The 14,341-nt window shown below is 44.8% G+C and overlaps 1 protein-coding gene and 1 long non-coding RNA gene across 7 annotated transcripts in view; one reads left to right on the forward strand and one right to left on the reverse strand.

The window, feature by feature from the left end:
• The window catches only part of FBXW11 (F-box and WD repeat domain containing 11), a 117,820-nt gene extending 105,186 nt beyond the window's left edge, over positions 1-12,634 (reverse strand). For 3 of the 6 annotated variants that reach the window (XM_066388071.1, XM_066388069.1, XM_066388068.1), the window contains exon 1: positions 12,429-12,612. In XM_066388071.1, the coding sequence (XP_066244168.1) occupies positions 12,429-12,473 (45 nt within the window). In that variant the 5' untranslated portion in view covers positions 12,474-12,612. Of the gene's footprint in view, positions 1-2,443; positions 2,606-12,428 lie in introns of all 6 variants that reach the window. The other 3 variants (XM_066388070.1, XM_066388072.1, XM_066388073.1) reach the window with 3 other exon arrangements.
• A 119-nt stretch (positions 12,635-12,753) lies between these two features.
• On the forward strand, positions 12,754-14,341 carry LOC136407719 (uncharacterized). Its single transcript, XR_010751999.1, has 2 exons — positions 12,754-13,086; positions 13,313-14,341. It is a non-coding gene; the product is annotated as an uncharacterized lncRNA (long non-coding RNA).

A 14,341-nucleotide genomic window follows, 5' to 3' on the forward strand; every position in this document is an offset into this window, starting at 1 on the left:
CGTCTCAGTCCTAGTCCAGCAAGTATCGCACTTCCCTGGCTGAGTCCATGCAAAGTAAGTCCCTGACCATGATCCGCCCGGTAGGTACAGTCTACCTACACGAAGACAATATTCCCCTCATTTGACTTGAGTCTCAAGTTTCTTACTTGAAAAAATTAAACTGACATATTAGAACCAAGTAAGCAAATCTACTTATCAGAAAAGTTTGTATCAATCATGCCAACAAGCACATATAAAATAACAAACTGGAGTTCTGGCTTTCCACATCAGTCTTGCACAGCTGGTTAATGTGAGCCCAACCCTGGCATGAGAGCTGCTTTGAGCACGCAGAGCAGAGCAGATGTCTCAGGATGTGAGACCAAGGATCAGACCCAGGATCGCGGTAAACTCTAAAACTGTACGTGTGGCTACTTCAATGTAAACTGAAATTAAAAACTCAGGCCTGACCTGTGGTGGCACAGTGGATAAAGCGTCAACCTGGAAATGCTGAGGTCGCCGGTTCGAAACCCTGGGCTTGTCTGGTCAAGGCACATATGGGTTGATGCTCCAGCTCCTCCCCTCCTTCTCTCTCTCTGTGTTTCCTCTCTCTCTCTCCCTCTGTCTCTCCCTCTCCTCTCTAAAATAAATGAATAAATAAATAAATAAACAAAAAAAATAAACTCAGCTCCTTGGTGACAAAACACCGTTCCCAAATAGCCAATGTCGCTGGCTAGTGGCTATCACACTGAACAGCACAGACATGCCCATTATCACAGAAAGTTCTGCTGGACAGCCTTGCTCTGGAAAATAACCTCAAACAACCCTATTGTGAGTCCCCTTGGGAAACAGCCTGGATGGCTCACAGAATCTGAGAGCTAGCCTGTTTTCCACAGACGGCAAGGGATACTCAACAACTGTTACCTTCCCCTTTGCAATGATTTCTCCAAATAAGAAGGAACAGCTTAGTCGTCAGGATTTGCGCCCTTCCCTTTATCACTGGATGACACTGAGTTAGTGACAGTAGAGTACAGGGGTCAGAAGCACATTCCCTGAAGCCAGACTGCCTGAATACATATCTCATCTTTGTCTCTTCCTAGATGTGTGATCTTGAACATGTTACTTAACTACTCTATGCTTCAGTTTCCTCATCAGCAAACAGAAATAATGGTACCCACCTCACTGACTTACTAAACAATCAGTTTAGACATATAAAGTGCCTAGAATTGTGCTCAATACAGTGTCATGCGAAGTGTCACCTGCTATTACTTCTACCCACCCCCAACCACAGCCCTGACAGCTCTTCAGATACCAAGTGCTAAAAATGCTCACCTTGAAGAATTAGAATACAGAAAGGAGTTACACTAAAAAAAGTACTGACAGTCAGTGTGAGCCTATGATAAAAGACTTTTTTTCAAGATTAAAGGGAATAGGTAATCTGGAGAGAATATTAAATACTGAAAAAAGTCATGTTCTCAAGAAAGTTGCCTGACAATGTCTTCCTTGTCAGGCCAATGAACCAGAGGTCAAAAGAGGTCGGCAAAATAAGCTACTGAGCTATTTAAATAACCAATAGAAACTAAGAAGGAACTGAAAAAATGCAAGTTTGAGTTCACTAGACCAAATGATACTTCCCTGTATAGAACATGTTCTGACATTTAAATTCACTGCCTCTCTTACACTCCCTAAGTTACCTCCATGTTTGTCTGATGCACTGACTGAAGAGCTGATTTTCTCATGAAGCGGAGAGTGCACCAGATACATTAAAATACCTCGCCACACAATGATCAGCCGTGTGCTCTCCAAGGGGAACCTGTTGTAAAATCCTGCAGAAGCTGAAGGAGCAACTTCAGCAACCATAGTTGGGCGCAGAGGCAGACCTTTGGGGAGACACAGACTCAAGCTTAAAGCGAGGCTCTGCCCTGCACTTGCTGTCTAACCCTCGGCAACTTGCATTTAATGCTTATGAGCTTCGTGTCAAAATCAGGTACAGCATGTGCCAACAGGATAATATATGTAGACAGCCTACCAGTACCTGGCACTTAGCAGATGCTCAATAAACAGTTGTCCCAGTTAATAAATCTTCCTGAGAAGACCCTCTAAGCATCCTGAGAATAAAACACCACTACTTTACACGCTAACTACAAAAACTATTTTGACCAGGTATTAACTATAAATCATCATGAGATAATGCCTCAAAATGATCATCTGTTTTTCATATTTTACAAGCTATTCCCCAAACAACATTCCCTGTTGGACTATTACTATAAAGGGTTAGAGCCTATAATAAAAATAACCGTACTACTTACACTGCAACAAAGTTTCTCCTGGTCCTTCTGCCAGCCACATGCACCTTAACTAGTCCACATCCAGATACAGACTTACAAGCACAAAGATCTAAGATTTCTTCCGTTCCTTTCAGAAAGTGGAGTTCCACAAAACAAAACAATACAGGGTAATTGCTTACCTGGACAGTATTTTGTACTTCAGATCCACCAATCCAGAATGAATGGGGGAATTCCCTTTCAGACTAGTCTGAGAACAGACAGGAGTCAAGCAGCTTCCAAGGTGCTTTCCGTTTACTGTGGCCAGCTTTCTTCAACAAAATCCCACACATGCACTTCGGTAACTGTTGAAAGACAGAGAGCAATCCATACACCCACCATGGCACCAGTGGCAAAGGACAGCCACCCAGAGCTGGAAGGCAGGGTCAATGGAGTGGTGGATCTGAGGCACAGGAAGCCACGCCCCTGAGTAAGCCGCCTGGGGGAGAAGGCTGCAGCGGAGTCCCTCGCGTCCTCGTTCAGAGAAGGGGAAGATTCCACCTGGCAAAGGCTTGCCTCCCTAATGTTATCATTTACTATGACAAGTCACATGCAACTTCCGGATGAGAACAGCTAACAGCTAAAGGCTTGCACTGTTATCCATGTAATTGTCCCACACCGTTCAGCTACAATGAACTTCCTAATCCATTTTCGGAGACAGATCCTCCACCATTAACAAAAAGTCTGTCAGCCAAAACTAATGAAATGAGAGGACTCATATACCTCCCAATAAAGAGATTTATTTAAGCACCTAACAAGAAATCTTTTGGTGTGCTACATACAAAACATAAAATCTACACTTTACCCAACCCTCAGCTGAAATATGGACATTTCAAAACACATGGCATAATTTTAAGCAGGGGTCCCCAAACTACGGCCCGCGGGCCACATGCGGGCCACATGCGGCCCCCTGAGGCCATTTATCCGGCCCCCACCGCACTTCCGGAAGGGGCACCTCTTTCATAGGTGGTCAGTGAGAGGAGCATAGTTCCCATTGAAATACTGGTCAGTTTGTCGATTTAAATTTACTTGTTCTTTATTTTAAATATTGTATTTGTTCCCGTTTTGTTTTTTTACTTTAAAATAAGATATGTGCAGTGTGCATAGGGATTTGTTCATAGTTTTTTTTTATAGTCCGGCCCTCCAACGGTCTGAGGGACAGTGAACTGGCCCGCTGTGTAAAAAGTTTGGGGACCCCTGATTTTAAGAATGTACTTTTGATTCAATAAAGGCCAATCTGCACAATGGCCAGTCATGGAATAATCTAAGGAGAATAATAAAGAACACTAATAAATAATTTACTAAATGACACCTTTAAAAACCAGCCCAGTCCACACTATATAAACATTCTCTTACTACAGTAACAACTTTTCCATTAGAATGGGAATTCTGAACAAACTAGAAGGAAGAGAGAAAAGGCATTCAACAGAATGACATAGATAAAAAACTTTAAAAATCAAAGACTGTGAACTCATTTGCACATAAGTTTTCTACTTCCTCAATTTCCACACAATTGCCAAAATATTCTTGCAGTAATTAAAATAACTCCCCTCACTGAAGATCTACTAATGGGCTTGGCCCTTTAAAGTCATTACTCATTTAATTCTCAGAAAAGATTAGAGGAAATAATTTGCCCAAAATCCCCTATCTAGGTGGTAGAGACCAAGCCCTTGTCACAGAGCACAGCTGCACCCAAGTCCAAGGATCAGAAAGGCCAAGATTCGGGGGGCAGAAGAAACCAAGCTTGACCCTCAAGGCCCCCAAGTTTTAATTAACACCAGTTAATTAAATATGGAGAACTAAAAATAATACGAAAGAGTCAATACTTTAGCCGAGATGAACTAAGATGCCACTGTACTGACCGAGACATCCTCAAACAGCTAACTCTCTGGATCTTGCTACTTAAAAAGCATTTCATTAACAAAGAGCCATGCCATTGGAAGGCCTACAATATTCATGTTAAAACAAAGCACAGTATAATGTTGCCCAACTAGTCCTTGTGTTTATAAGCAAAGACTGTGTCTCTGACCCAGGACCTCAAATCTGGTCGAAACCAAGGAATGTTTTAATTCCAAGATTTGTTAATAAACCCTAGGCAATGACTAAAGATTTTTCAGGTTGTAGGCAAAGCGACTGAAGCAGCTGAAATGCCAGTCAGTGAGTAACCGTCCCATGACCATCAGACGGATATATTTTAACACCCAAAACTTAGAAGAGATCACGTAAGTAAAATCTCAGGCAAAGGAGTGCTCAAGCTTTTACCATTAAGTAACATTACTCTGGAACCTAAGAATAAACTAGAAACCCAGTTTTGATCAAAGCAGCTCTATTGCACTATGGCCAGTAGCTAACCACTAAAGCTATACACTCGGCTTTTCAAAGCATAACTTACTGCCATAACAAAATCACTGAAAAATTACACCATAACACAACCACGACAATTCGACTAGCGAACTCATTTCTAACCTCTTCGATTGTCAGGTCTTTTTCCCTGCCACTAGAGAGTTAATTCTCCCTCTTCCCTTCAAATTAGCATTTACTGACCCAACTGATGGAAGGCCTTGTGCTAGGGATGGAAAGATTAACAGAGGCCAGACCATGAGTGGGAAGAGAGATCTTCCCACTTTCTGACCCCCCCAAGCGATGACTGCAGATACACTTTACTATTCGTTCTCATAAGTGGTTAAGTGTTCTCAATTTAACTCTTACAAAAATTTTTTTAATTACTCAAGTTCCCTTTGTCTCAGGAGAAGAGCTCTCACTTAATTTTTCTTCTGTGGCTCAGAGCTTGCTCTATATTAGAGAATGGTTTCCTATCTTCACTACACTCACATGTACACATCTCTCCACTCAGACACTTTTCTTTCTCATTTTACATGTTAATGTCCCCCAGCTTTACAATTCTGTGAAAGTTTTCATTGACAACTAACCCTGACAGGGAATTTCCTAAAACATGCTTCCTGCTGACATCACAGAACCCTGTAATCTCTGAATTTTATTAAAAACAATCATAGATCCAGGGTAGAGATACCCTACTGGAAGGTCAGGTCTTCCTGGTTTGGCTCTCATTTGCCTACGAAGCCAAACTTCCTGTCAGGCAATTGTGATCAGCAGAGACTTAACTGCGGGTAACAGGCGCATTCTTGATCCACAAGTTCCCCCTTGGTCAACCAAGTCAATGAACAACTCGAGTACAATCAGCAGGAAATCTTGTATGATACTCACTGCTTAGTCTCTCAAAGGTCAAAATCATCAGCTTTGCTAAAACAAGAATAAGAAATAAAAAATCCTAATTTCCTCATATAAACTAAACCAATCAAACATAAATCACAACGCGCAATGTTAATATGACTAATCACTAGTCTCTCTCCCAGGAGATCTGAAATAGGGTTGGTGGGTTCTCTCTGTAGTTAGGAGTACAGATCTAATTATGTCTAATTGGTAGTTCTTAGTAATGTTAACAGTCCCTCCCAGATTTCCAATATAATAGTGATTCTGTATGATTTCATCATTTCCCTCAAAGATGTTTCAATAAATGTACGGCTAAAAGCACCTGAATTTTAGGCCTCTGTGAAGCTTCACAAATGAAGACATGCACAGCTGGGGGAGGGGCACTGGTAATTACAACCTCTTCCCACCATGTCTTCACTGTGCTCACAAATAAGGTCCTTGTCCTTGTGGGAAAAGGTAGTATGACCAGCAGGTGCTGAGAGACAGCCCTCACATGCATCTCTCGTACGATCCTTCCAACTACTGGAAGCAACACCTACATTTTCTTATTTTTCCAATTAATAAAATCATACCACAGGAAGGTTAACTTTCTCAAGTCACACAGCAGCAAGTGGCAGGAGCTAGGATACAAAATCAGGTGTTTCACTATAAAGCCCATGCCCTTTGTGCTAAATATTACTTCCCTAAGGTCACAGAATCCTTAGAACTTATCAAATGTTTGGCAAGTTCGCATCAACAAAGCCTGACCTTTGTTGGTATAGTGGATCGAGTGTCGACCTGGAATGCTGAGGTCGCAGGTTCGAAACCTTGGGCTTGCCTGGTCAAGGCATGAACGAGAAGCAAGTGCGAGTTGATGCTTCCTGCTCCTCCTTCCCCCCTTTCTCTCTCCTCTCTCTACAAAACTATAAAACCTTTTAAAAAAGAAAGTTCACATCAACAGATATAAAAGGAATATGGTTTTCCTCAATACTTTCCTAACAGCCACACAGTGTGCTGCACAGAAATTCACCTGTACATGAGTCAAGTTCTGTAAAAACAGTCCAAGTGTCTGTGGATGTCTGCGCCTCTTCCCCCTGACCAGTCTTTTCTCCTCTACTCGCCTCCATCCTTGTCTTAAGATTATCAAAAGGAAATCTTAAAAAGTTTTCACAGCATGAAAACAACTAACATTCATGTAAATCAATAAATATCTATTGCACACCTAAGAGCCAAGCATTATGAAGGACTCAAAGGACAATGAGATACAGCCTCTGGAAGAGAAGTTCAGACACGATCACAGGCTTTTCTGAACAGAAGAAAGGTATGATAGTTATTACACGAGTCAGGAATAGGTGATTACGAGAAGTAGGCAGACAGGCTAAGAATTTCCAGAAAAGAGATGGTCACGATGCTAGCAGAGGGCAATAATGCATGCAAAAATTCAACCAAAAAATTCAATGTAGCATTTAACAAACACCTACTATAAGAAGGCACTGTGAGGAGTGTATCATTTAACGGGGGACACAAACAGGCAACTGGACTACAAGCCTGAGTATGTGAAGCGCCAGACTCATTCATTTCATTGAATAATGACGATCATGTAGGCAGTGCAATCGATAAAAAACCAAAGCGGTATCTGCCACCATAATACACACCAACTTCAGAAGGCAGCACCTAGCCCCTGCAGGGTATTCAGTTGGTTAGAGCGTCATCCCAATATGCTCCAATTGTGGGTTTGAGCTCCCATCAGGGCACAACAAGAATCAACCAATGAATGCACAAACAAGGGGAACAACAAATCAGTGTTTCTCTCTAAAATCAATAAAATAAATATTTTTAAATTCCTTTTTTTTTTTTTGTATTTTTCTGAAGCTGGAAACGGAGAGGCAGTCAGACAGACTCCCGCATGCGCCTGACCGGGATCCACCCAGCACGCCCACCAGGGGGCGATGCTCTGCCCATCCGGAGCATCGCTCTGCCCGACCAGAGCCACTCTAGCGCCTGGGGCAGAGGCCACGGAGCCATTCCCAGCGCCCGGGCCATCTTTGCCTTTGCTCCAACGGAGCCTCAGCTACGGGAAGGGAAGAGAGAGACAGAGAGGAAGGAGAGGGGGAGGGGTGGAGAAGCAGATGGGCGCTTCTCCTGTGTGCCCTGGCCGGGAATCGAACCCAGGACTTCCGCACACCAGGCCGACACTCTACCACTGAGCCAACCGGTCAGGGCTTAAATTCCTTTTCTTAAGAGCCCTGGTCGGGTGGCTCAGTAGATAAGAGTATCACCCACCACGGTCGTGGGTTTGATCCTGGGTCAGCACACATGAGATGCAACTAATGAGCATACAACTAAATGGAACAACATAGATAAGTCTCTCTCTCTCTCTCTCATCAATGGAAAAATTAAAATAAATAAAGTAGTAACTTAAAAAAAAAAAAAGAGGTGGCAAGTAAAAAAAGGACTGCTGAGATTTGACCTAAGCCAAGTTAGCCAGAGAGCCAACTATTAGGTCCTTCCTGTAATGTTAGCCCTTCAGTAGCTTAAGGTCAGTTCATATCGGCGCTGACTAAGGAAACAGCATGAGCGGAACGAGAGGAGCCAGGGTCCACCACGCTCTGGCTGGAGCCTAGAATGACTGAGGAATGTGGGAGGAAAGGCCCGAGAGGAGGCTGGAACTGGAATTATTAGAACCTGAAATGCTTTCTTTCCCTTGTAGTGTAAACATCACCAGATGGAACTCAAGATCCCTGCCGCCTCCCACTGCAAAACAGTTGGTTTCTAGGGGTCACAGGATCAAACAGCACGACTCGGGGATATACGGGCTGTCCAGTGACCCTACCTATGTAACAGGCCCGTGTTAACGCTGTTTTCCGGGTACAGCAGTCAGGCCAAGACTGCCAGGACTCGTGTGCAGGATCAAGTTCCTTCTCGTCAAATGTGGAAGGGCATCTAACCTATTCCAAAATTGGGGGCAAAAAATGACGTATTTGAGCCACAGCCTCTTGAGGTCAAATAAATGAGGTCTATAAGTATGCATAGTCTACTTCATTTGAACCCGACACAAACCTTTGTCTATTTAATCTGCAGTTGGTAAATCAGCACAGGCTAGACTTAGATGAGGACAAGTGATAGTGACAAAGTAAGATCCAATTTCTTAAAGGAGTTACTAAACAATCCCACTACTCAGAAAAGCCCATGATCGGAACAGGGCAGAGCGGGGGTCCAAAGAGAAAAATAAATTTTCAGGGTCTTCACTTGTTTCTTTCATCTCCGTGGCCTGCCTTTCTTCAACAGCTCTAAAAATAGCACTGATACCACAATTATTTAATAAAGTCCAATGTATTTTACCTATTTTATGACATTCAACGAGTAATAGAGCCACTTAGAGGTAACACGGAAGGGAAATGGCTCACTTACTGTCACTTAGCAAAGAGGGGAACCATTCAACAGCTAACAATAGAGGACCAACTGCCCATTAATTGTGTAATGGGGGGGTGAGCTCACACCCACAAGAAGGGCAGGGGGAACCTCCCCCAAACTTTCAACAGCAACTTCTGCTATCTTCTAATAGAAGATTATCCATCTTTCTCTTCCCATTAGCAGCTCTGTGAGTGCTTTCTAGCAATGAGGGCCCAGAGCCTAGCTCAGGCACTAATAACTCTCATGTGCTATCTAATGCACTATCTTCACTCTTTCCAGTGAAACACACTGCACTAGACATAGTCTAGTGAACTTGGCACATTTTGAAATGGTTACTACTTTTCTATCTCACAGAAAATAATAAAGCTGATTGTACCAAAACCAGAAGTTTGAAAAGTAGTCCCACAAACAAGGTAGAGTATCGCGACAATATAAGGCCCTAAAAGTCACTTGGTGGATAAATTATTCACCCTCAGCCATTGTAAATACAATGGTCTCAATCAAGAGTTATACGGTCTGTGTTCAAGACGGAACCCAATGAGGTAGGTCTGTTGGAGAAGCATTCTTTGTGGACCCAGCCTCAGGAAGGGGTAGGAGTAACAACGGGGCTATATTTTAGAGATTTCAATCACTCTGTCACCAGCTTCATTTCCTAGTAAACTAGTGCAGGAAAAAAAAAAAAAAAAAAGGAGAAAGCGTCCAAATAAGAGAAAGCAGAGGGATGAAGATTAGGAAATCACTGATATCCAAAAAGCCTGTTTCCTCTCTTTAACACAGCACATTCTGAAATATCAAATGAAAGTTACCCTGTTAACCATTAAGTACCGAACTGGTACAGGCAGCACAATCACAAATACTTAAGTATTGAAGCTGGCTCATAAAAATCTAAAAATATTTCATGCTTTAGGCTTTCAAAATACCATCAGTTTAACCCCTTCCCCTCCTTCAATCATGTTATTCTGAAACCAATGTAGAAGATATTTTTAACCTACTTCAGCAAACCGTAATTAAAATGCAAATGATATAGAAAGCCACATGCGTATTAATTTGAAGACCTCATCACTCCCATAGCTGATTCTGGATTTACTAAATCAGTTGTACTCAATCTACTACATTAAAATCAATGTACATATGTTTATGAAAAGGGATCACCTAAAAGTCTTTTTTTTTTTTTACTTTCCATTGATTTTAGCGAGAGAGGAAGGGGGAGAGAGAGACAGGAACATCGATGTGCTCCTGTATGTGCCCTGCCCGGGGATCGACCCCCCAACCCTTATGCACCCGGATGACGCTCCACCCAACAGAGCCATCTAGCAGGGCAAGAGTTTTAACTGACATCCTTTTGAGGGACTATCAAAATTTGTACATATAAAGCCACTTTAAAATTAATCTAGCTATCTACTAAACTCTTCGTTAAATTTTATGAGCCCCAGTTTATAATGTCCTCAAAAGGCTTAAATATCTTTTCTGATCACAGATAGGTACACTCATGTAAAACCAAAACATTTTTTCAGTTATGAGCATAGAAAGCCAGTAAATTGAGGCCAAATTTTTTTTTTTTACCATTCACCCAAAGGACACTAAACAGATTACACTGTTTTTTTCTAATTCTTTTGAAAATAAAGACATTCAGTTATTTTTTAAACGAACAGCAGTGAAAGGAACCAATGTCAAAGAGGTACCGAGATACAATTTTTCGATTATGAAGTACTCCTACGTTGGAAGTACATGTATCGTATGTACATCCATAAAAATATGCACTGTATTTGTAATTCTAACTAAGATCTTTTACCAAAATAATCTATTACAAAAGTTGCAAAATGTCAAAGCCTTGCCTACAATAGCTTGGTAAATTATACTGAGAAGAAAAAAATTACTTAATAAATGAAAATCAAATAAAAACCCACAAGTGACAGTATCCCTTCGAAAGAAACCATGCACGCGTTCGCGCACACACACATACACACACTAGGAACTACTAAAGCTTTTTTTTATATATAGTTTTCAAGAATGCTAAAAAAGTCTACTTGTGTGACTTATGCAAAGGACAGCAAATATGAAGCTACCTCCCTATTTATGCTACTGTACTTCCATTTTTAAAACAGGCATCTCAACTCCCAAGATACCAGCATCCACAGACACCATGCAGCTATCCAACAGACTTTCAGTGTCACCATTTATTATTTATAGCATTAAATGGGGGAAGTGGCTCTGATGTCACCGACCCTACCCAGTGGAATCACTGACTCAATAAACATTTTCACACTGGAGAAAAACCTGGCTAGGAAAACATTTTGCTGGTTTAATTAGATTCTTTCACCTTTCCTCTCAACCCTAGGCAGAAGTTGTTACTGTGTCAGGAGAGATACAAAGAAACTGTCAAGGTTTCCACAGGAAGAAACCCTGGGCTTGTCCATTTGCTGAGGCAATGACTTCCTCCACGGCCCAGTTTGATTTCTCTAACGTTCTAATTGGCAGGTAATAGCTGCCATATTTTATTTTTCCCACCCAATCATCCACCAAATAGCGAATTCTACTAGCCAATCTCTCGTGGTCCTGTTCCTAAAAACCCCTTCTGGCTCCAAATCCTTGGGGGAGAAGGGGTTGGGGTGTTCGCGGGGGCGAGGAAGTCTGGTCTGGCTACCAATGGTTTCTAACAGATGAGTGATCGCTTTCCCAGGGGCTTAGGATTCTCTCTCTCTCTCTTTCTCTCTCTCTCTCTTTTTTAAGAAGAAAGAACTGGCGGCAGTCATGAGGACAACCCCTCCCCCTCCTCCCGTTTCCCAAAGCAGCTCTGCAAAACGTGAAGTTAGGATTTCCCTTTCCTGGGAGATGGAATGCAGAGGACTTGGGGCCTTGCTCTGCAAACAGCCCTCTTGGCCCAGTAGGAAACCCTTTGTCCGAGAAGCCGGACATCACTGGGGTCCGGGAGAGAGGCTCCTAATCCGTCACAGCCTCCAACCCGAGAGCTCGCCATCTCCACCCATGGAGGGCCTCTCCGGGCAGCTGCACAGCCCTAGGTTGGGGAGAGGGGGCTGAGACCCCTATTTAGGACGCGGAGGCCCGAGGCCCAGACCGATCTCCTCCGTCCTCCCCCCCCCCCCCCCATCTCACTCGGCCTAAGTGGGGCTTGCAAGAGCGGTGCAGGCCTGGGCCAAAGAAATAGAGGAAGAAAATAAATAAGTCCACTTCCAAGAGAAGGAGAAGGAGATGCTAGAGCGAGTGTGAGCTTAAGGCCACAGCATCAGCGAGCGAGGGTCGGTCGAGAGAGGGGCCCGGAGACAGGGAAGGGGGAGGGAGGAGAACCGGGGGGCAGGCGGGGGCCGGACCAGCTCCGGCCCGAGATCTCGAGGGATCCGAAGGCACCGCGCCGGGCCCAAGTCCAGGCCGAGACGGCGGGGAAGGGGACGGGCCAGGGCCGGCCTCGCGCCGGACGCCGAGATGGGCAGGCCCGCCCGGAGCCGGACGGACGGAAGAACAGATGGTCCAGCGGGCCGCACTCACCATGAGCTCGATGGTCTTGTCCTCAATCACCGAGTCGGGCTCCATGGCGGCCCCGGCGGCCCCGCCTCGCTCTCCCCGCGCAGCAGCGAACCGCCCGGGCGGAGGAGGCGACGGCGGAGGCGGCAGAGGCGGAGGCGGTAATCGCACCCACTCTAGCTGCCAGCCCGCCCGGGCCGCCGGCAGCTCCGCCCTCCCCCTAGGCGAACGCAGTACGCGGGCGAGGACTACAACTCCCAGCAGGCGCTCCGTGCTCCGCGGAGCGTTATGGGAACGAAAAGCCGACACCTGGCTGATTTCCCCTTGCAGTGCGAAAATGAGTTCTGCGCCGAAAGTAGCACCGGATAGTGAGTGCGGAACATGCAGACCTAACGAATTAAGGGCTCACTCGAGGGAGAGCCTCGGGAGTTCCACGACTCCATGTCCCAGATAGCCTTGCGCGTGGGTACTCTTTCCGCTACTTTCTCCCGACTTCCCGGCAGCACAAGGCTGCTCAGACCGGAACGGAAACTCAGAAACAACTCTTCACTTGTCAGAGATCCTGCGTGCGCGACCCATTTCCGCACATGCGCGGTCGCTGTCCGCAGAGCCCATTAAACGCTTAGGTAGCAGCTCAGCTGGGCAGCGAGCGTCTGGTGGTAGGGACACGTGGTGGAGACAGGTGGGTTCTAGGTGCTTTAGAGGGGATGGTCCTGGGACCCAGGTGTGTGGCAGGGCCGGCGAGCGGGAGAAGCTTGAGCAAGGGAGGAGGAATGAGGCGTGTCCCGGGCGTCCCAGTGAGGGGTTTTGGAGGGGTTTATAGTGCTTGGCTGTTTGCAACACAAACTGGGAGGAGCTGACTGATGAAAGAAAACTGTCAATTAAGCCCCACTTATTTATTCGTTCAGAAAGTATCGTTTCCACTTCCAGCCGCCGTCGGATACCGGTCTAGGCACTGGGAGTCAGCTCTGAACATCACAGACAAGGTCTCTGTCCTCGTGGAGCTGAATTCTAGTTGGGGGAGGAGGGGAAGGGAGAGACATTAGGGAAAAGAGCGACGGGTGCTAAGAAGGAAAAAACACGCTGGAGACTTGGAGATTCCTCGTGAGCTCGGTCACCAGCTCTGTGCGAACTTCATCAGGTTCAGCAGTGCCTTCTAATGCAAGACCACCAGGGACACACTAGTCGTTGAACAAGTTGGGGACATTGCTGTTTCCTGTGAGGAAGAACGCACACTATAGGGAACCGTGGGGCATCCCAGGAAGTTGTTAGGTGATGTGGTAAAGGGTTTGGGGAAGTGGGCTGTTACCTGGGTTAGATGATGCCAGAAAGCAGGCGTACCCATGATGGGTACCTCAATAAATCCCACCTGGAAGGGATACTAGGCTGAGGGTAAAGCTATAATCGGTAAAGAGCGGCAGCCCCTCCTATTAGGATGGGGGATGTCTTCTCTGGTTTTGTGTGTACGCGCGCGCGCGCGCGCGGTTTCAGCAATGTCTGTGTTGTATTTGTGGTCAGATATAATTAAGTGGTCTTGTTTTTGCCTTGATCTATCATGGTTACAGAATGTCCTTGTCTGATGTTTATGTTCTGTGAAATTATGTTCAACAGGAAAATACAAGGCCAGCTAAGAGGGTGAGGCTATCATCTAATAATATTAACAGGCCAGTAATGTATCAGGCCAGCTTCCAAATGTCAGAGGCTGCTTTTCTCTCTCCAGTGGTTTTTGGGTTTTTTTTTTTTTCTTTTTTCATTCTTTGCACCTGTAAAGTGAGGGGACTACATGAACTAGGAATCTTTTCTAAGTCCAAGTTACTACAGTAATTTGCATGCATGCAGGACACAGTGTGAATTCCCTGCAGTTAGCAGTTGAAGTTCCCTAGTCCTTATTGCATGCTTTCCACCAAGGAAAAAGAAAAAAAAAAGCAAGAAGAAAA

Source organism: Saccopteryx leptura, chromosome 6 (genome assembly GCF_036850995.1).
Source record: "Saccopteryx leptura isolate mSacLep1 chromosome 6, mSacLep1_pri_phased_curated, whole genome shotgun sequence".
Taxonomy (NCBI): Eukaryota; Metazoa; Chordata; class Mammalia; order Chiroptera; family Emballonuridae; genus Saccopteryx; species Saccopteryx leptura.